This window comes from Phascolarctos cinereus, unplaced genomic scaffold, assembly GCF_003287225.1.
Source record: "Phascolarctos cinereus isolate Bilbo 61053 unplaced genomic scaffold, phaCin_HiC Scaffold_726;HRSCAF=1367, whole genome shotgun sequence".
In the NCBI taxonomy this organism is placed as follows: Eukaryota; Metazoa; Chordata; class Mammalia; order Diprotodontia; family Phascolarctidae; genus Phascolarctos; species Phascolarctos cinereus.
Genome location: NW_027556098.1, coordinates 343,717,605 through 343,738,804, shown reverse-complemented (window position 1 = coordinate 343,738,804; position 21,200 = coordinate 343,717,605). Strand labels below are relative to the sequence as shown.

General features: G+C 37.5%; 1 protein-coding gene across 2 annotated transcripts in view; it reads right to left on the bottom strand.

Annotated features, from left to right (window-relative positions):
* Positions 1 to 21,200, bottom strand: part of LHFPL6 (LHFPL tetraspan subfamily member 6) — a 277,506-nt gene that overhangs the window by 20,411 nt on the left and 235,895 nt on the right. For both annotated transcript variants that reach the window (XM_020970008.2, XM_020970009.2), the window contains exon 3: positions 17,730 to 17,828. In XM_020970008.2, coding sequence (XP_020825667.1) covers positions 17,730 to 17,828 — 99 coding nt within the window. The remainder of the gene's footprint in view (positions 1 to 17,729; positions 17,829 to 21,200) is intronic.

The following is a 21,200-nucleotide window of genomic DNA, read 5'->3' as shown; positions in this document are numbered from 1 at the left end:
AGTGAATAAGTGAGTGTGAGTGTGAATGTGAGTGTGTGTGTGTGTGTGTGTGTGTGTGTGTGTGTGCATGTTTAATGTCTGAAAGGACAGGGTGATCAGCCATCCATTGGACAGGGATCGATGTGATGACCAGAGCTCTTCTTTTCAGCTCTGCCTAATCACATAAGGTTTGCAAAACACTTTAAATACATTAGCTATCTTGATACAATTGCCTACAAATGTAGTTAATGCAAATATTATTTTTTTTGACTGAACAAAAACAAAATTTTGTCACAATGATCTTCATACACTCTGATTCTCCAAGGAATCTATGATTTCCCTGATGTAGGCACTCTCTATACCAGGGGTTCTTTTTCTTTTTTCTTTTAAATATCATTTTATTTTTTCCAATTACATGTATAAACAATTTTAATATTAATTTTTAAATAAAAAATTGAATTTCTAATTTTCTCACTTCTTCCTTCCCTTCCTCCTCCCTAAAATGTTAAGCAATTTGATATGTTATATATGTGCAATCATGTGAAATATATTTACATACTAGTAGTGTCGTATAAGAAGAAATAGAACAGAAATAGGAAAAAACAACTATGAGAAAAAATAAAATGAAAATAGTGTGCTTCAAATCTGCATTCAGACTCCAGCAGTTCTTTCTATTTTCCATCATGAGTCTCCTGGAATTGTCTTGGATCACTGTATCAGTGAGAAGAGCTAAGTCAATTATAGTTAAGTATTGTAATGTGGCTGTTATTATGTATAGTGTTATCCTCATTCTCCTCACTTCACTTTGCATCAGTTCATATAAGTGTTTCCAGGTTTTTCTGAAATCTGCCTGCTCATTATTTCTTATAGCACAATAGTATTTCATTACATTCACATACTACAACTTGTTCAGCCATTCTCTAATTGATGGGCATTCCCTTAATTTCCAATTCTTTGCCTCCACAAAGAGAGCTGCTATAAATATTTTTTGTATTTATCGGTCCTTTTGCATTTTTAATGATTTCTTTGGAATACAGATCCAGTAGTGGTATTTAATACAAATATTATTTTTGTCATTTTACAGATAAGGAAACTGTTCTTAAGCACTTATGTTCTGCTTTAAGTCATATTTATGAATATAATTTACCTCCCCTACTATGTTATAAGCTTTTGGAGGGCAGGAACTGCATCTTATTTTTTCTTTCTATTTCCCCACAACCCCAGAACACTAAGTTAGATATGGATTGCACTAAGATGTTCACCAAATGAAGGAATGTTGAATAGGCAAGTCCACAGTTTCTGATAAGCTTCTCACTCAAAAAACCACACGTTGTGCAAATATGTCTTCTAGTTAAGTGAGACTCAGATGCAGATTCTGTGTCATTCCAAAGCAACCATCAAATTTATTAAATCTGTAGATAACAAAAATGTGTTGAAAATGACACAAAACCCTAAGGATAGTTAACATACTGAATAACAAAATCAGGATCCAAAAAGATCTTGACAGAGTATTGTGCCAACTAAAATAAGATATAATAAAATGGAAATTAAATTTAAAGTCTTACACTTGGGTTCAATCAACTTCACAAGGACGGGAAGGAAGAGAGATGATTAATTAACAGTTTGAAAAAGATCTGCAAGTTTAGTGACAAGCTTAATGAGTCAACAGAATGTTAAATTAATCTTTGTGCTGGGCCTGGAGTCTGGAAGACCTGAGTTCAAATCTGGCCTCAGATACTTACTAGCCTGGGGACACTAGGTAAGTCATTTAACCTTGTTTGCCTCAGTTTCCTCATCAATAAAATTATCTGGAGGAGGAAATGGCAAGCCACTTCAGTATTTCTGCCAAGAAAACCCCAGATGGGGTTACAAAGAGTTGGACAAGACTCAAACTATTGAACAACAAAAAATCTCTGGTTGCTGCATGGAGTACAGGGATATTTCAGTTTCACTGTATGCTGTCCTGGTCTGACTACATCTATTCAGTTCTGGATAGCACACATTACTCAGAAGCACCTCTAGGGTCCTGGATTCTTAATAAAAATATTCAGTCTCTTAGCAAACATAATGATTTTCACTTAACAACTTTTAGTTTCTGCCATGTTATCGAAATCCTTGGCTTACCAAATCTATCTATATTTCAGCAAAATTAAATTAAAAATTGATACTTTTTCTATCCCTACTTCTAACATCTAGGTGGAAGAATTCAATAAACAGCAAGGAGCACTTTACATGCCAAAATAGTAATCGGTTTTAACCAATCAATTTGATTTGCTGAATATCCTTAAACGTTTCACAGTGTAGTCTAAATATGTCTAGAGGGCAAAACAATCAGGTAGAGGCTCTTTGAGGAAAAAGTAGAACAGCCCAATCAAACAAGCAACCTTTGAAAAGGATTATCTCTAGAACTGACAGCCCATTCTAGTGCACCCCAGAAGTCTGGTGGTCATAGTACTGAAAGTCCAATTTTCGACAGGTTTGGCAATATCTCTTTGTACTGAGAACAATAAAAATAACTCTTTCTCCCCACCCTCCTTCACTGATGCCTTCATCTGAAGAGTTTTAAAGGTTTTAATTCACTGGTGGGGATTGTGCTGCTCTCCAACAAGCCACATATAAAAGAACATTAGGAAAGAAAGAATTTTGGGCAATTTTAAAATTTTTTGCTCATACGTTTGAATCTTTGAAGTGACTTGGGCACTCATGTCCTCTCCACTATTATAGTTTGCTAGCACTTCCTGTAATTTAGGCCACAAAAATTTCTATATAGCAGATCAATCTGTGACCAAGTATATTCAGGGTAAATTGGGCAGCTTTCTTTTCAGGGGTCAAAAATGAGCAGTTGGAAGCTCAACTCTCTCTGGTATATCTGCAGTGATGTATTCAGGCTGGTGGATATTATTTTTTCTATGATTACTAACAATGGAATACTTTTCATCTAAAATTGAACTTGAAGTTTACACAGGAAAGATTTTTTTTGAGTTGAAAGTTTTAAAAGCGCAAATTGTATTATCAATAGAGCCCAATAGTACAGACTTATTCAATTAATTCTATAGAGAATCAGTGTGGTATGTAATTGGAAGACTGTTGAACTTGGAATCATGACTCCAGGCTTGCAATATCTCTATTTAAACCTGAAAGCACTATATGCAAATGCTTATATACAAATTGTTATCATTATTATTATTATTATTATCCTCATTTTCATTATTAAACAGATCATTACTTTTTAATACAGAAAATATTTCTTTTCTGTTAAGAGTTCTGCTCTTTTGGTTATGCCTAAAAGGACAAAGTGATCAGCTGTCCATTGGACAGGTGTCCATGCAGTGACCGGAGCTCTTGTTCTCAGTTTGGTCTTATTGCCTTATAAGCCATTCAATATTTTTCGCTCAGTCACCTTGTTTTTAATTGTTAAACACCAAGACAGTAGGAGTAGGTCTTTTGGCCATTCTACCCAAAGGACACAGTTAGATACTGGCCCCAGGCTCCCTGTATCAGGAGCTGCCATTTACTCAACCTTCATGTTAGAATCTACTTTCCGCTGGATAGCTCGATTTCTATTTCTGTTATTTACCAGCATTATTTGTTGATTTTGGTGTGCCCATTTGGCAAAGAATGTCACAAATAATTTCACAGAAAATATAAATTCCCTGAGGGCAGGAATTCTTGGTTTCTCTTTGTATACTCAGTACCTAGTACTTCATCTAGCATGTCGTAGGTACTGAATAAATAACAGTTATTCATTTTACATAGCTTTTCCAATTATAAAGTGCTTTACATACATTATTTCATTTGATTCTCAAGGCAACTCTATAAGGCTAATATAATGTAATGTAATACATACATAACAATACATAATGTAATACAAATAATGTAAGGTTAATTAAATGTAATTGTCTCCATTGTACAGATAAAGAAGCTGTGACTTGAGGATGTGAAGCGACTCGTCTGTGGTCACATAGCTAGGAAAAGGGAGAGCAGTTACTCAAACCCAGGCTTTCTGACTTCTAGTCTAAAGGTCTCCACTATACCAGGTTTTTCTTTGCCCTGACCACTTTGTAATTTGGTTTTTTGTTCTGGCATCTTTCCCTACTCTAAGGCTAGGTTTGGGAGAGCAAAACCTAAAGACCTCTCTTGCATTCTATTTTCAATCAATCACTATACTAAGCTCTGGGGACACAAAAAGAGGCAAAAGACAGTACCTGCCCTCAAAGAGCTTACACAATCTAATGAGGGAAAGAGTATGCAAACAAATATATACAAAGCAGGCTATGGATAAATATGAAGTAATTAAGAGATGGAAGGAATTAGAATTAAGCAGGGTTAGGGAAGACTTCCAGGGAAAAAAATGGGATTTTAGTTGAGATTTAAAGGAAGCCAGGGAGGTCAGGAAGCAGAGCAGAGGAGGGAGAGTGCTCCAGGCATGGAGGACACTCAGAGAAAATGCCTGAAGCTGAGAGATGGAATGTCTTGGTCATGGAACAGCCAGCAGGCACATGTCACCAGATCAAAGAATACATGATAAAGAGTGAGATACAAGAAGACTAGAAAGGTTATTAGGATAAGGCTAGGTTGGGGATTTCTTTGAATAGCAAACAGAGCATTTTTTATTTTATTCTGGAGGAAACAGGGAGCCATGGAAGTTTCAAAACAAAATGGTCTATTTGCCATTCCTTTTACATGATGTTCCATGTTTGCCATGTTCTCCTTCATCTCCACTGTTTGGAATCCCCAGGTCCTTTCAAGCTACAGTTTAGATGTTAACTGCTATAAGAAGATGGTCTAGCTATTAGTGCTCCTGAGCCCTGAAATGACTTTGTGTTTACTTTGTACATATTTTGTATAGGTTTAGAGGATAGAGAGCCTGCCTTGGAATAGGGAGGACTTGACTTCAAGTCCTGCTTCTGAAACTTACAACTATTGTGATTGTGGGCAAGTCACTTAACCTCTGTCCACCTCAGGTTTCTTGATTGTAAAACGGATAATAATAGCACTGGCATCCCAGGGTTGTTGTATCAAATGAGATAGAATATTTGTAAAGCTCTTAGCACAGTATGTAGCACATAGCAGGTGCTTGATAAGTATTGTATCCTTCCTGTCAAATAAGGCACAGACCCATCCATGACCCTCTACTGACCAAGACAACTGTTACCCAAAGAAACTAAGTGACCCATGAAGAGAACAACAGACCATCATGGCTTGATGGTTTCCTTCATACAACTAGTTCTTAGCCTCCATTTCCTTCTCATTAGCAATCAATCAATAAACATTTATTAAGCACCTACTGTGTGCCAGGCACTGTGCTAAGTGGTGCAGTTGTTAATTCTGCATAAGGAGAACTGTGATGCTGTCTTTTGTGAAACTCCAACACTGAACACACCTCCACCTTTGGGCAGAGATACTCAAGCTCTTATTTTACCACCTGCTCTTTTCATGCTAGCCACTGGCTAGCTGGGAAGATTAGGTGGTCGAGATGTCAGAGGCAGGAAACTAGGAAGGAAGTTAAAAGATCATTTATACTTGACTGGAGGACAAATTAAGTACAAGTAGGTCACCCAACTGCAATATAAAATAACCCACTATCAAGCAAGTACAATCTAACAATAGAATGGGTGGTTGCTTAAAGCAATAAGCTCCTAGGCTTAGAAGTATTACAATAGAGGCCAGATAAATTAGCAGGGATATGGCAGAAGGAATTTCACAAGGGGCAAGGCACTGGACTACTCAGGTTCCTTTGAAACCTGAAACTAATTTTTTTTTTCAAGAAACTTATGAAGTGCTTCTTGAGAAATCTAAGCACAGAAGGCATGGCTGCATCTTAAATTAAATAGCAAAAATGAAAGCGATAATTACTCAAATTTGTCTGTAGAATTGGTGAGACAAATTAATTGAAACACTATTTTTGATCATAAGTATATAATGAGAAAAACGGTGTTTAGTGGAGGAAAGTGAAGAGTGTTATAAATAACCGTGAGGCACACATTAAATGAAACATTATCTGCTGGAGATAAGATCCCATGCTTTGGGGCAAATCCAATTTACCATTTATGATCAGTAAAAACAAATGTGCAAATTATCACTAGTTATTTAAAATAGAAAGGTGCCATAGATAGAGCACTGGACCTGGAGTGAGGAAGACTTCAGTTCAAATCTGCCTCCTGTATTTGCTCACTGTATGACCTTGAGCAAGTTATGGAACCTCTCTTAGCCTCAGTATCCTCATCTTTAAAATGGAAATAAAAATAACAACAATTTCACAGAGTTGTTATGAGGATCAAATGAGATAACACAGGCAAAGATCTTTGTGAATCTTAAATTGCTACATAAATGCTATCTACTTTTAAAAAAAGAAAGAAAAATAAGGTTTATCTCACCTGGAACACTTAATCTGTATGACTATAGGTAAGTCTCTTAGCCTTTCTGATTCTCAGAAAAATCCCCAAGATGAACTTTACTGATAAAATGATTCTCCACACTAAAGAAATCACAAATCATCGACAATTGAGAATACTTTATTTTAAGTGGCTCTGTACAAATTTCTCTGATAAAGGTCTCATATCCAAGATATATAAAAAATTCATTCAAATTTCTAAACATGTGAGCCATCATCCCAAGGATAAAAAGTCAATTACTTTGAAAAAGAAATTTTCAAGGGAAGAAATACAATCAATCAACAATCATATGAAGAAAAGTTCCAAATTACTGAAAGAAATTCAAATGAAAACAACTCTGAGGTTCTTCCTCATACCCATCAGACTGCCAAGGATAACACAAAAAGTAAAATGATAATTGCTGGGGACTGCAGGAAAACAGACACACTAATGTACGGTTGGTAGATTATGAAATGGTCAAACCATTGTGAAAAGCAATTTGGGAACTAGGTCCCTTCAAATCATTTAACAGTGCATATTGTATGATCCAATGATACTCCTATTGGGCCTCTATTACAAAGAGATCAATGAAAGAGAAAAAAGGGACTATGCATATAAAATAGCAGCTCTTTTTTGTTATAGAAAATTAGAGACTAAGGAGGGCATCCCCTATTTGGGAGATGACTGAGCAAATTACAGCATATGAATTTATTGGAATATTGTTTCACCATAAGAAATGATATAAGGAATGGTTTCAGAGAAACTTTAAAAGACTTCTAGGAATTAAAGTATTCTTTTTTTTAATGAATAGAAGGGAGGTCAGAAAGAATCACAGACAAGTCAGACAGCTTAGAAATTAACATATTGAGTACATTTTTTTTATAATTCTTTTTTTTTAAGGCAATTGGGGTTAAGTCACTTGCCCAGGGTCACACAGCTAGTAAGTGTGATGTGTTTGGTCTGAGGCAGGATTTGAACTCAGGTTCTCCTGACTTCAGGGCTGGTGATCTATCCACTGCACCACCTAGCTGCCCCTTGAGTATATTTTCAAAGAAAATTAAGGTATACATAATTGAGATCTAGTTTCATGTACAATGTTTTCATGTAACCTGACCATTTTATTTGTTGTTTATGATTTCAGAATGAAAAATAAATAATTTTAAAAATAAAACTGCTTTGCATACTTAAAATAAAAAGAAATGACTGGTATACTCCCTTCCCCAAACTGATCCTACCAAAAAGCCCAGCGAAACCAATAAAGCCAATATATTTCTTAGCATTGCTGTAGCAAAATGAGTCATTACTAGCCCTAGGCAAATGACCACTAGCAAAGCTGACTGAAGGGACACTGAAAATATACTGATATTTAAACTATAAATATTGGTTGGCATTGAGCGGGCTGAGTTTTAACCTTACACTGCGACCTTAAACCACTTAAATCTCCCTCTCATAAGTTGTCTGTGTATAAAACTGAGTTGTTAATTTTTACATATTACTCAATGCACTGCTCAGCTCTGCTGAGTAGGGAAAGCAATGTTATCTGGGGGTGGCCAGAACAGCTGAGATCTTTGTTGTCAAGAATATGTGAACTTAGCTATTTACTGCTTAACCTCTCCAGGCCAGTTTTCCCAGCTGTAAAGTGTGTGTCATTCTCCTGTCAAGTAAGTTCTTCACAGGAATAATGAGAGAATAAATGGTGCAATATATGCCATCTAGTTTTAAATTTTTTTAATTCAAATTCTGTTATTATTATTTTCATTTTTTGCAAAAGGCAATTTAAAGCTGTGGTGCTAAAAAAGCCTATTAGATATTCATGAAATTAGGATGGCATGGTCAACCAACAGCCTTAGTAAATCATGTTGGAAAGCATATTAAAAGCAGTTGCATCAATATATCCCTATCTTAAATAAGGAAGTTTTTAAAAGCTGAGTCTCATAACACACTTAGGAGGACAACAGAAAATTAGAACACTTTGGACCATTGACTAGCAGAGTTTCCTACATAAAGAACCTCTGCAGAAAAAGTTCCACTTTCGTTGTCTTATAGATGAACTATGGGACTGTCATAGTCAATCTTAGGTATTTGTGATGGCACATAGGAAAATTATTTTTATTCAATCTGGCACTCAGTGGAAAAACTGGGACACTGATGCACTGCTGATGGAGTTATGAACTAGCTCAGTCATTGTGAAGAACAATTTAGAACTATGCCCAAAAGGCTATAAAATTATGCATACCCTTTTGACCCAGCAATACCACTACTAGGTCTATATCTCAAAGCAATCAAAGAAAATGGAAAATGACTTACTTCTATAAAAGTGTTTATAACAGCTCTTTCTAGGGTGGTAAAGAATAGGAAATCCAGTGGATGCCTATCAATTGGAGAATGGCTAAACAAGTTGTGGTATATGATTGCAATTGAATACTATTGTGGCATAAGAAATGATGAGCAGGATGGTTTTAGAAAAACCTGGAAAGACTTATATGAACTCATGCAAAGTGAAGTGAGCAGAACCAGAACACTGTACACAGAAACAATACTGCAATAATGATCAACTGTGAAAGACTTGGCTACTCGGATCAAGACAATGATCCAAGACAATTCCAAAGGCCCCGTGACAAAAAAATGCTGTCTGTCTCCAGAGAAGTGATAAACTTGGAATGCAGGTTGATGCATGCTTTTTTAAAACTTTATTTATTTTTAGGACTTCCACTTCCAAGAGGTAAGATGGCAGAGTAAGAGGTGAGTCTCTCTTACCCTTCCCTATTAACCCCTGAAAGCCCAGAAAATATCACCTCAGGAAAAACCCTGGAACAGCTGAACCAGAAGAAAGATGGGGTACAGCAGTCCAGCAGCCCAGGTACCTTGAGGAATTAACTGGAAAGGCCCCTCTTACCTTGGGCAAAGGGCAACAATACAGAACAGGAGGCGTCCCAGCAAGCTAGTGGATTAGCCCCACCACAGCATACCAGGAAGAGATCCTGAAGCCCAGATGGTGGAGCAGGCAAGCACCAACACCTGGACCCCCAAGTGCCTCACTGAGGGTAAGGGAACTGGTGGAAACCAGCTCAGAAAACCACCAGGTGCCTTGGCATTCTACAGCAACAGGCTCTCCCAGTGCCTCAGCAAAACTAATGGAAGCAGTGTTCCAAGGGGCCCCAGGTGGATAAACACCCTACAACATCCATCTGAAAGGAGCTGAAGAAAGCAAAAGGAAGGAAAGACCTGGGTGAACAGGAAATCTCCAGGAGCCATACTACCCAATCCTACCCCTAGAGTTCCAATGTTGCTGATTCCAGCCCAACACCAGGTAAGCTGCCAGAATCCTACAGCCTCCAATTGCCAACATCAGAGGCCCCAGCACACAAAGTCATCAATCAGTCCCTAGGCTCCCAACACAAAAAGCTTGGGTCAGTGCCCTCTGCTCCCCAGCAGGAGAGCTCAATCTTTTTAAAGGCCAGGAAATAAGCAAAAGCCATGAGCAAAAAGAAACCCACTATACATTCTTATTATGAGAAGAGTGAAGATCAAGGCAGAAATTCTGAAGAGGACAACATTGTCAACAAACGCACATCTAGAACCTCAAAAGGGAATATGAACTGGTCTGAAGCGCAAAAAGCCTTCTTAGAAGAGCTCAAGAAGGATTTTAAAAGTCAAATGAGAGAGGTAGAAGAAAAAATGGGAAAAGAAATGAGAGGTATGCAAGAGAGAGTCAATAGCTTGGAAAAGGAAGGACAAAAATTAACTGTAGAAAACAAGTCCTTAAAGAATACAATTGGCCAAGTGGAAAAAAAGTACACTGAAGAAAACAAGTCCCTAAAAAATACAATTGGCCAAATGGGGAAGGAGGTACAAAATCTAATAGAAGAAAACAATTTGTTAAAAATTAGAATCAGGCAAATGGAAGCTAATGACTCTATGAGAGAGCAAGAATCAGTCAAACAGAAACAAAAAAATTAAAAAAAAAGATGAAAACGTAAAATACCTCATTGGTAAAACAACTGAAAAATCATTTCAGGAGAGCCAATTTAAAAATTATTGGTCTACCCGAAAATCATGATAAAAAAAAAAAGCCTGGACCGTATCTGTCAGGAAATCATAACGGAAAACTGCCCTGAGGTCCTAGAACTAGAGGGTAAAATAGCCATTGAAAGAATACACCGATCACCTCCTGAAAGAGATCCCAAATTGAAAAAACCAAGGAATATAATAGCCAAATTCCAAAATTACCAGGTCAAAGAGAAAATACTGCAAGCAGCCAGAAAGAAACAATTTAAATATCATGGAATCACAGTCAGGATTAAACCTTGCAGCTTCTACATTAAAAGACCATAGGGCATGGAATATGATATTCTGTAAGGCAAAGGAGCTTGGATTACAACCAAGGATCAACTACCCAGCAAAAATGAGCATGATCTTTCAGGGGAGGAGATGGATATTCAATGAAATAGAGGACTTCCATACCTTCCTGATAAAAAGACGAGAGCTCAACAAAAAAATTGATCTTCAAATGCAAGACTCAAGAGAGACATAAAAAGGTAAATGGGACAGAAAGATACAATATATTGTTAATAAAGGCAAACTGTTTACATTCCTACAAGGGAAGATGACACTTGTAACTCTTGAGAACTGTATTGTTATTACACCATGTTAAAGGGTATGCATAAAGGGGGTAGGTATAAATTGACTTTGATGTAATGATGAAAAAAATCTAATCAAGTAGGTTAAATGGATCCAAGTAAATGAATGAATCTGATCTAACTAAGAAAATGTACTGAGAGAGAAGGAAAGGAGGAGGCAGACAAGGGTAATTACATCACAGGAAAAGGCACAAAATCCTATTACAGCAGAGGGAAAGAAGGGAGGGAGATGAGCATTGTTTGAACCTTACTCTCATCAGATTTGGCTCAAGAAGGGAATAACATAATCGGTTAGGCATAGAAATCTAACATGCCCTACAGGCAGTAGGACAGAAAAGGGGAAAGAAAAAGGGGGCTAATAGAAGGGAGGTAGGACTGAGGGAGCCAGTAGTCAAAAAAAAATATTAGTGAGGAGGGAAAAGGAGAAAGGAGAAAGAAAAGCATAAACAGGGAGGGGGAAAGGATGGAGAGAAAGACACAGATAGTAATCATAATTCTGAATGTGATATATGAATGTAATGAATAGAATACTATTGTGCTATAAGAAATGATGAATAGGCAGACTTCAGATAAACCTGGAAAGACTTGTATGGTTTGATGCTGAGTGAAGTGAGAAGAAGCAGGAGAATGTTGTACACGGTACCAGCCACACTGAGTGATGACTGACTTTGATAGATTTAACCCCTCTCAGCAATACAAGGATCTAAGACATCTCCAAAAGCCTCATGATGAAAAATGCTATCCACATCCAAAGAAAGAGCTATGGAGTTTGCATGCAGATCAAAGAATACTATTTGCTTTTTTTTTCTTCTGTTGTGTTTTGTTTCCACTTTCTGGTGGTTCCTCCTATTAGTTCTAAGTGTTCTTTACAACATGACTAATGTGAAAATATGTTTAATAAGAATATATATGCATAGCCTGTATTAGATTGTATGCCATCTTGGGGAGGTAGGGAGGAGGAGAAAAAATTTAAAACTCAAAGGCTTATGGAAGTGATTATTGATAAATTAAAATAAATTCGTAAAAAATTTTTAAAAACTTTATTTTTATAGTTTTATTTTATTTGTTTTCTTTTGTAACATTGCTAATATGGAAATATGTTTATGTGACCTCACATGCATAGTCAAAATTAAATTGCTTGCCTTTTCAAAAGAACAGGGAGGGGTGGGAGGAACTCAAATTTTTTTTAAAAAATGGTTAGAATTTTTTACACGTAATTTGGAAAACATAATGAAATGAAAATAGTTTTTTAAAAGTCGGGCACTGAGGATAGTAAGGAACAGTGCTGTCAGTTAGTCAACCAGCATTCATTAAATTCCTACTTTGTGCCAAGCACTGTACTAAGCACTGAAGATGTAAAGAAAAGCAAAAAACAGTCCCTGCTCTCAAAAAGCTCACAGTCTAATGAGGAAGACAACATGCGAAAAACTATGTACAATTAAGCTATACTCAGGGGATTATTAATTGGGGATAATCAGCAGAGGGAGGGCACTAGCATTAAGGGGGAGTGGGAAAAACTTCTTGCAGAAGGTGAAATTTATTTATTTGTAGTTTTCAACATTCACCTTTATAAGATTTTAAGTTCCAAATTTTGTAAAAAAAATGTAAAAAACAGGACTTGAATCCAAGTCTTCCTGATTCGAAGACCAAATTGCTATCTGCTCTCCTCTCTTTTTAACTGACGCTTTGGGCAGAAAAAGTTTGTTGAAATAGTCAACAGACTCCAGACAATTGACATAATATTTTCACTGTAGAATGTGGCCCTCATGAGGTGCCAAAGTGGGCAGAGGACTGAACCTGGAGTTAGGAAAACCAGAGTCCAAATTCTGCCTCAGATACTTCTTAACTGTGTGACCCAGGGCAAGTCACTTAACCTCTGTTTGCCTCAGTCTCCTCAATATAAAATGAGAATGATAATTGCACTTACCTCATAAGGTTGTTATGAGGATCAAATGTAATAATATATGAAGCAATTAGCATGGTGCTTCATAGTATGAAGGTGATTCATAAATGTTTATACCTCCTTTGCCCAAATGAAAGAACTAAGACTTCCACTGTATGATAATTTTTTGTTCAAAGGTTGACAACTTTTCAAAAGTAGTGTGACAAGTTAACAACCCTGCTATGGGGGGAAAGAAGAATTGGAGAGTGGTGAAAGTCGCATCTGTCTATTATGAGGAGAGAAGGATGGTGACCATGTAGTGATTTGAAAGGGGAAGGAGTAGTGAGTGACTCTTCTAAGGAACGGGGAATGGCCACAAACAAAGGTAGAGGGGTCACCTAGCAGCAGAGCCTCACCAATAGGCTACTGAAAAAACGGCAGTGTGTGCCATCTTTAGCTGATATGTTTAATTTGACACTTCCTAAGTCTAGATGATTTTCTAGCCTAGCACTACTGCTTTTGATTTTCTTGGAATAAATCTGTCAATTTGCAGAAACATAAAAATTATAGAGCTGGAAAGGATCTCTGGGATCATTTCATCTGACTACATTTTACAGGTGGGGAAACTGAGGCAGAGGCAAGTGAAGTGACTGATCCCTAGTTACAAATCTAATTAATGGCAAGCTGGGAATAGAATCTAGGCATTCTGACTCTTGGTTGGATTTTCTTTCTACCACGAACAGGATGATCAAGAATATTAACGAGGATTTAGAGACAAAAAACAAAAGAGGAAACCCAAAGGAAATACGTAGCTAAATGGGATTAGCATGAGGATATTGCAGCGTCCTAAATCCCTTTAGAATTTCCCTTTTTGGCCTCCAATGTACACTAATTAGGAGATGGGATATACCCAGGGGATATACACAGCCAGAAGAAGACGTTGTGAAAAGTCTATAGAAATGGAAATCTAGGAGTTCAAAGAGAACTATTTAGGAAACTTGGAGTTCATGAACACCATAAAACATGAAGCTAGGGAATTCTTTTTATTATCCAAACTATGAGACATATCTAACAATGAACATTAAAAGCAACAAACACATGAGATGGTAAAAAATGACAAGGTGGGAACTGTCCAAAATAGACTGTGCTGCCTTAGAGGGTGATGAATTCCTCACCCTGGAGGTCTTCCAACGGAGGCTGAATATTGAAGGTGTTACAGAATGACATTTTGCTCTGCTAAGGGTTGGACCAGATGACCACCCGGGGTTCCGGCCAATGGTTAAGATTCTATAATTCTGTGATTTTTTTTTTTTACTCAGGCAAGGAGAACGGATTTTTCAGTTTTAATTCCACATCCTAAAATATCAAACCAGAAATTAAAATTCAGCGTCAACACTCTAAAAAAAGTCAAAGTGAAAATTGCAACAGCAAGATTTGGGTTTCATTATAATCTGCTAATTAATATGGCTACACTCGATAACAACAGACCACCAAGAAAAGAATTCTGGGCATGTTAAGACATGTAGAAGAAAGCCAAGAAAACGGCAAACTTCAGAAAAGGAAGTCTTTGACACTACCGCAAAATATAACCCCTGCACATAGCTCACTGACCTGAAAGGAAAAGAGCCAGCTGGTTTTGAAGCAGGCCTGTGTCCCCATGCACAGGGTGACCCAGATTCACAAAAGCCTTGAGGTCAAGCAGGCAAGAAAGGATGCAGGGAATTTGTACTTCCTACACATGCACCTTTTAGGTTGGCGGATCCATGGCTGGCACAGAACCATTTTCCAGGCAGCCAGGGAGGAGCTCTGAACAAAGACCACTGGGTTCTAAACTCAAACTCACAAAGCCTGCATTAATGATTCTAAACAAGTCACTTTATTTCTCTGTTTCAGTTTCCTTAGATTTGTTCTAACAGGGATAATGTAGTAAAGAGGCAGCGTGATATAGTGAATAATCAGCCTTGGAATCAGGATGACCTGATTTCAAGCCCCACCTTGGACAACTGGTTGTGTGACCCTGGCCAAGTCACCTACCCTCTCAATGCTCCAGGCAACTTTCCAAGACTATTTTAAGCTGTGTAGCAGGTACAGATTTGCACAGGTAAAGGGAATATCTTCAGTGGTACTTCCTTGTAGAGTGGAAATCACTGATCCAGTATAAAAGTTGTATCTATCTATCCACACACACACACACGCACACACACACACACACACACATATATATATAGCGCATGTATTAATGCATGTATATATGTAGATGTGTGCATACACATATGTATAGGAATGTATGTATATGTGTGGATATATTTACATATCCACACATACACACACAAACATATATAAATATGTATACACATGCGTGTGAATGTATATACATACAATATACACATTTCTGTGATAGTCCCAAGTGTCTTTCCATAATGGCTGGTCCAATCCATAGCTCTGGTGGAAGGATGTGAATTTCATTGACTATTCTCCTACTTTGGTAACCATAATTAATCACAGTTTGGTTGGTTTTCAGTGTTGCTTTCACTTACATGAACATGATCATTTTATATATTGTCTTTTCCTCAGTGCGAGTTCATTAAAGATATACACACGTATATAATATGTATGCATGTATTCTTTAGAGGATACATATCTGCATCTATGAGCTATATATCTATAGGTATAGATATGTATCCTTTACAAGAAAAAATTTACAGAGGAAACAAGATAGCAGAAATATTTTTCTTAAGGATGTATTTGCCTTTAGTTATAGACAAAAACATTAAAAACTAATGCATGGACTAATAGCTCAAGGTACATATGGAATGTTAGAAACCCTCCATCAGCCTGGCCACACAACAAGGGGATAATAATGCTCACCACATACCTCAGTGTCATTAGCGAAATACATTTTAAGATCTCATTTCACTTTACAAAGAACAGTCCCTGAGATATCAAGATTTTTAGTGGCACCACTTTAATTATCTAGCTCCATCTCTCAGGAGGCCTTTTTAGTCTTTTCTACTCCAGTGAAGACTGTCTCCCTGCATAAGTATTGTTAATGCCAGCCTTTTTGCCTTTGTTCATGCTGTTTCCTCTACCTAGAATGTCCTTTAGCCAAATTATTCCCGGCACTTTCTTCAAAACCAAGTTTGAGATTCTTCTCCTTAAGAAGCCTTCCCTGACTAATACCAACCCACAATGAAGATGGCATCGTCTTTTCAAGGACTTATGTGGAATTTATACCATATAATCTTATTCTGTCATTGTTCCTTATATCTTTATCACATCTCTCAAAGTAGACCATAAGTTATTTGGGAGGTAGATGGAACAACCATACCTGTATTGAACGCATGATAAATGCTTACTCAAGAGTGAATTTGTTGATTTGGTGATACGCGGGTGGTATGTGTCATTTTCACTGGCTCTTTTTCCTTCATTCACTTCTCAAAAGCAAGGGCCAAGATCCTTTTCTATAAGGGCTTTCTAAAGAAACACAAACTAAAACAACTCTAAGTTTTCACTTCACACCTACTGAGTTGGCGAAGATGACAAAAAAACAGTGTTACTTTGAGAAGAACTATGGGAAGATACGAAATACATTGTTGGTAGAATTGTAGGTTGGCTCATCTGTTCTGGGAAACTATTTGGAATTATGTAAGAAAAGTTGCAAAATTATTCATACCTTCTGACTAAGTAACCCCCTAAATTGGGCATATGTACCCCCAAGGAGTTCAAAGATAAAAAGCAATGTCTCATATACCTTGAAACCAGCATAGCAGCACTTTTATGGTAGCAAAAAGTTGAAAGCAATGATGGTGTACATTGAATAGGGAATGGCTGAACAAACTGAAAATATAAAGAAATTGGAAAAAAAACCGTAAAAAGATTTTAATGAACTGATACCAAGGGACAATATATAAAATGACCAGATAATGTAAATTAAAGCAACACTAAAAGACAGCCAAATTGTGATTAATTGTAATTATCAAAGTATGACATGTTAATGAAATTCACATCCTAGAAAAAAATTGCAACCATGCCCTAAAAGTTACTACCCCTTGACCCAACCGTACCACTACTAAGCCTATATCCCAAAGAGAGAAGAAAAGGACCAATATGCACAAAAATATGGCATCTTATTTTGTTTTTGCTTTTGTTTTTTGTAATAGTAGAAAACTGAAAGCTTGAAGGGTTATCTACCTATTGGGGAATGGCTAAACAGTATATCAATATAATAGAATATTATCATGCTGGAAGAAATGATGAAATAGACAGTTTCAGAGGAAATGGGCAAGACTTCTATGACCTGATCCAGAATGAAATCATCAGAACTAGAATGATTTATATGATAACAACAATATTATAAAGAAAAACAACTTCTGAAGATTTTAGAAATCTAAGCAATTCAGTGACAGACCATGAGTCCAGAAGACTAAAAATGAATCATGCTACCCTCCCCTTTCCAGAAAGAGGCTTAAAATGAGGAGTGCGATATATTTTTGGACATGGCCAATGTGGGAGTTTGTTTGCTGGATTATACACATTTGTTAGGAGTATTTTCTTTTCTAATTTTAAAAATTGTTTGGGAGAAGAATGGGAAAGAAAGATAATAAATGCCTGTAAAATAAATTATTTTAATAAAAGAAATGCATGTTCTTCCTCTTATAGAGAGATGGGGGTTATGGGATGTTGGATTTGCTGTTGGATATATTCATTGTGTTGGTTTTAATTAATTGTTTTTCTTTGTTATAACAAGTATTCAATACTAGGAGGGATATACATTGGGAAACTATTGATGTAAAAACAAGAGGCATCAATAACACTTTAAAAACAAAATTAGTTAAATCAAGTGAGAACTCTTACCCAGGTCAAACTGGTCAGAAATGTAACCGCAGGTCTGCCGGACTTCTTCACTGTCCCAGCCCAAAGGATACAGAGCGCAACCGGACCCAATCAACAATCCTGCAAAAGGATGAGAAAAAAAGATTGTCACACAGCTCACCACTGTTTCCCTAAATAAATGCTTTGGGTAAAATTAATATTCAGTAACACAACAAAAGATCTACATTTCATAAAGCTCCCAGACTGGGTGGGGTCTTTTAGCAATCAAGGGTTAGTTTGATAACAATTAAAATTTCAAGTCCACTTTAAAAGAAAAAGGAAACCAGAAGTACAGCTCAGTCTGGTTCCAGCTTCACCTTTAAAACTTCAAAACTCTTAACAAATTTTGGTCAAAGAATCCAGTCAGGAAGGTTGATGCTGTTGTCCATTGCTGTGATTGTTTCAACAAGCCAGTTTGGATAAAGCTAGTGACAATTCTATCATCTATCTTACACAGCAAGCGTGCTGTCGGGAACAAGTAATTCAGAAGCCTTTAGTCGTGCCTAGTAGGCTACACTTTACCATTCATCATTTTTTTTTTCATTTACACAAGATTCAAAATGAAATACTCCAGCAGCATCCAATTTCAGCAGGGCAAAAAGAACATACAGATTTTCATGAGCAATTTCAGTAGAATGAATGAACTCGTGAACCACACATGACCCATTATTATGCTCTGTTGGAAATGTTTACATTCACAGAGCATCCAAACGCCTCCAAACCATTTGCTATCTGACCACAGAAGGCAGAGGCTTATTTTAATCTTCGTCCTCTTTCTTGCTGGGGCTAAAATTGAGAGGTCTGAAGATGACACTGAAGACAAGTGACATTTTTATCTGAGGTTATAGTAAATTATCTTGGCAACAGATCTCGAGTTGATGACATTCAATTGGTTCCATTCTCCATTTTCACCAAGACCTAATACGATTTTGTAAGAGGGCATCTGATATCAACATGCTCTAATTTGCAGTCTTCTGGCCAAGTCTTAAAGGAATAATTTCTTTTTGGCCCACGTGTAGTTATTATTTTCACTAAATATGAACAATGAAATAAGTCTTTATGATTCAGATACGAACACAAAACATTAGGTTAAGAAAAGAATGAGACCCTATCCTGTTAATTATTACAAGACACCCTTTCCATGCAAGAATGGAAGAGGTGCAAAGGACCTGAGAGGTCACCAGATCCCACCCTCCTCATTTTATAAGTGAGAACTAGAGAATTATAGAGACTTGCCCTGGCTTACAATGAAGAGTTGCTGTTTTGAAGTAATAGTCTACTGGTTTCCAATTTAGGGCTTTTCTCACTATGTTATGTTGGTGCTAGAATATGGTACCATACCAATATATTCTTTCTCAATGTCAAGCAAAGACGGCTCACGTCTTAAGGTGGTTCAAGGTTTGAGATTCTATCGCGGAGCACCACACAAAAGAACACAGTCAACAGAGAGAAAAGTAAAGCAAGCTAGCTTTGTGGAGGGGAAACACAATCAAAGAGCAATTGAGGATCATGGAAACAGGTCCTGGGGTCTTGGAGCCCCAGTGGAAGGGAGCATCCAAACCAGTAATACCCAGTGGGTTTTCATAGAATTCTTATCCGGGTCAAGAAAGACCAGGAATTGAGGAAAGAGAATAGAAAGCCTGTACCTCACATACAGAGGAAGGTTTGGAGAATGGTGCTAATTGATATCGGTAAAGGGAATGGTGGTTGGGTTGATGATGGTGGAAGGGGGAAATAAACATTTATTAAGCACCTGCTGTGTGTCAGGCACTGTGCTAATTGCTTTACAAATATTAGCTCACTTGATTCTCACAACAACCCTGTAAGGTAAGTGCTATTATTATATTCCCATTTTACAGTTGAGGAAGCTGAGGTAGAATAGAGGTTAAGTGACTTGCTTAAGGTCACGTAGCTAGGAAGTGTCTAAGACCAAATCTGAACTCAGATCTTCTTGACTCTAGGCACTAAGCACTCTATCCAGGGGATAGAGATAGAGGGGACATCTGAGGAATTTATGGCTAATTGATATTCAAACACCCCTTTAGCGCAAGCTTTGCTTGTGCAGAGTGACTGAAAGGATTTGAGCCTGGGCCTCTGAGAATCATGTAAAGGTGTTTTTAGGGACCAGCTGCTTAAGTGGTTTAATGTCCCTTTCTTTCTTCTTTGTCTTTTTCACCTTTCCTCTGGGTATCAGTGGGGGTGTAACTAACGGAGCAGTCAATCCTGCATTTGGAGTCTTATGGAGAATACCCTTCATCCCCAACTACCCGCTTTCCCTATTGTGCCAGAAATGCTCCTAGGTTGTGCATTAGGGAAGAGGACTGAGGAGTTGAACAGAGACTGGAAACTAGGAGGACTGATCAGAGAGGAAAGCTTGCTCTTCAGGCTGCCAAGAAGGTACTTTCCCATGAGTGTTCTTGAACTACAACTTAAACAAGATAAACAACATTGGCAAACAGCGTTAAGTGACCTGCCCAGGGTCACTCAGCTAGTAAGTGTCTGATGCCAGATTTGAAATCAGGAAGAGTTCAAAGTCTCCTTGACTCTAGGCTTGACACTCTATCCACTGCACCACCTAGCCATCCTATTAAAGGATGCCTTAATATAGAAAGCCTTGCAACATGTAGAAGGAGTGTGGTATAGTGAGCAAAGTGCATGGATCTGGGTGTCAAAAGATTACAGATTTGGAGCTAGAAGGCCCTTGATATTCATCTAGTTCAACAGAAGGGGAAACTAAGAGATGGAGTGAGAAGAAATGACCTGGTACATGTATAACCTCTCAATATCACTTTCCTCATCTACAACACTGGGATAATAATATCTTCCCTATCTAGCTCATAGATTGCAACATATGAAAGGCCTTTGAAAAATGCAAGTATTATGCAAATGTTAGGTGGCAATATTGTTATTTTAATCATTACAGTCATTGAGCAGGCGTCAACATGATAAATCAGTATTTTTTTGAAGATCAGTCTGGTGGAACTATATAGGATAGACCTGAGAATGCTGCTTTTAGTCAAAAGCAGAGAAATTATCTAAGGAGCCCAGCATTGTGCTAAGTACTGAGGATACAAGAGATAAAAAGATCTCAGATGAGACAGTCTTAGAGGGAATAAAAAAGGGTTAAATCTTAGAGGCATTTTGAAGGATGAAGCAATAGAATTTAGTGACAGATTGGATATAAGGGATGAAGGAGAAAGAGATGTCAAAATGACTCTAAGCCTATGAGACTGGGATGATGGCACTGCTGAGCAGTTGAGGAGGGTAACCAGAGGTGGGGGATGGGTGCAAGGAGGGAGCGCAGTACAAGGCAATGAGTTCAATCTGGGGCATGTCGTGTTTCAAGTGATGGAAGGACATTCAAGATGAGATGTGCCATCAGACGCAAGTATAAAGGAGAGAGAAGTCAGGATTGGAGATGGAGATTTGGGACTCATCCAAGTAGAGTTGACA